The sequence below is a fragment of the Fukomys damarensis genome, unplaced genomic scaffold (assembly GCF_012274545.1).
Source record: "Fukomys damarensis isolate Sample0158 unplaced genomic scaffold, DMR_v1.0_HiC HiC_scaffold_31722, whole genome shotgun sequence".
Lineage (NCBI taxonomy): Eukaryota > Metazoa > Chordata > Mammalia > Rodentia > Bathyergidae > Fukomys > Fukomys damarensis.
This window is the reverse complement of record NW_022932634.1, coordinates 1-947: the sequence shown is the minus strand read 5'-3', so window position 1 is coordinate 947 and position 947 is coordinate 1. Positions and strand designations below refer to the sequence as shown.

Genomic DNA, 947 nt, shown 5'->3' with positions numbered 1-947 from the left:
GAGAGAGAGAGAGAGAGAGAGAGAGAGAGAGAGACACCCAAGAGGGCAGAGACGGGGAGGGAAGTGCCATGTCAGACCCTAATACCCTTGCCTTTCCCAGATAGGGGTGGAATTGAAGAAGGTTGCTGCTGTGTTGATACAGGAAAGGGTGGGGATGGCTGGGGACGCCATGGTCTCCTTGGGTCCTGTACCTTGTAGTAGAGAGGGCTGAGGTGCCGGAAGCAGCCAAAGCAGGTATACGCCAGGCAGACCACGATGGTGAGCAGCACAGCCAGGAGGGTGAACAGGGTGGCAGGGGCCTGCAGACCTGGGGAGAGATGCTGGCCCAGGTTAGAAGGCTGCATGGTGTGGGAGTAAGCCCTCCTCCCTGGCCCTGCAGCCCAGCCTCATCTAGCAGCCAGGACAGAGACCCTACAGCCAGAAGCAGAGATGACCCACAAGTCTCCTGCCCTTTGCTTTTTCCTAGGGTGTCTCTGTCCCTCTGGCTCCATAATCCCCTCCACACTGTGGACAGTGAGGTCTAGGACCAGGCGGCACTGAAGAGCAGTCTGGGACAGCTTCCCCTCTCCTCCGGCTCAGCCCCTTGGAGCTGGCTTCAGCCTGGCATGTCTGTGCAGGACCATCTGGGGTGCTGGGTCAGATACCCACACCCAGCCTTCATTGGGTGGCACGGTCTGATCAGACACCAAGTTAGTACTTGACTGGCCAGCATGGTTGGATGCAGGACCATGAGGCAGAAGGCTGGCCCAGGTCAGAGAGGGCACTCACCCAGGCGCAGAAAGGAGAAAAAGAAGAGCCAGAAGAGGCAGAGGATGGGCGCAGCCAAGGCCTGGTTCACGGCAGCGAAGTGCAGCCTCTTCTCCAGCTTGGCCGGGAGATAGACAAAGTAGAGGTTGTGCCGGTCCACCATGTGCTTGAGCAGGATGTAGATGAGGCCTGTGAAGGTG

At 58.7% G+C, this 947-nt stretch overlaps 1 protein-coding gene across 1 annotated transcript; it reads right to left on the bottom strand.

The window, feature by feature from the left end:
- Positions 1-10: 10 nt before the first annotated feature.
- On the bottom strand, positions 11-932 carry LOC104857504 (CSC1-like protein 1). Its single transcript, XM_010617479.3, has 2 exons — positions 769-932; positions 11-307 (listed from the first exon to the last, which is right to left on the bottom strand). Exons 1-2 carry the CDS (start codon positions 908-910, stop codon positions 72-74), a joined length of 378 nt encoding a protein of 125 aa, XP_010615781.1. The 5' UTR covers positions 911-932; the 3' UTR covers positions 11-71.
- Positions 933-947: the final 15 nt, after the last annotated feature.

Excerpts from the sequence above, each read along its gene's own strand:
- LOC104857504 (XM_010617479.3), bottom strand. The coding sequence starts at position 910 with ATGGTGGACCGGCACAACCTCTACTTTGTCTATCTCCCGGCCAAGCTG. Across the intron at positions 308-768 it reads TTTCTCCTTTCTGCGCCTGG|GTCTGCAGGCCCCTGCCACC; the intron begins GTGAGTGCCCTC and ends ATCTCTCCCCAG.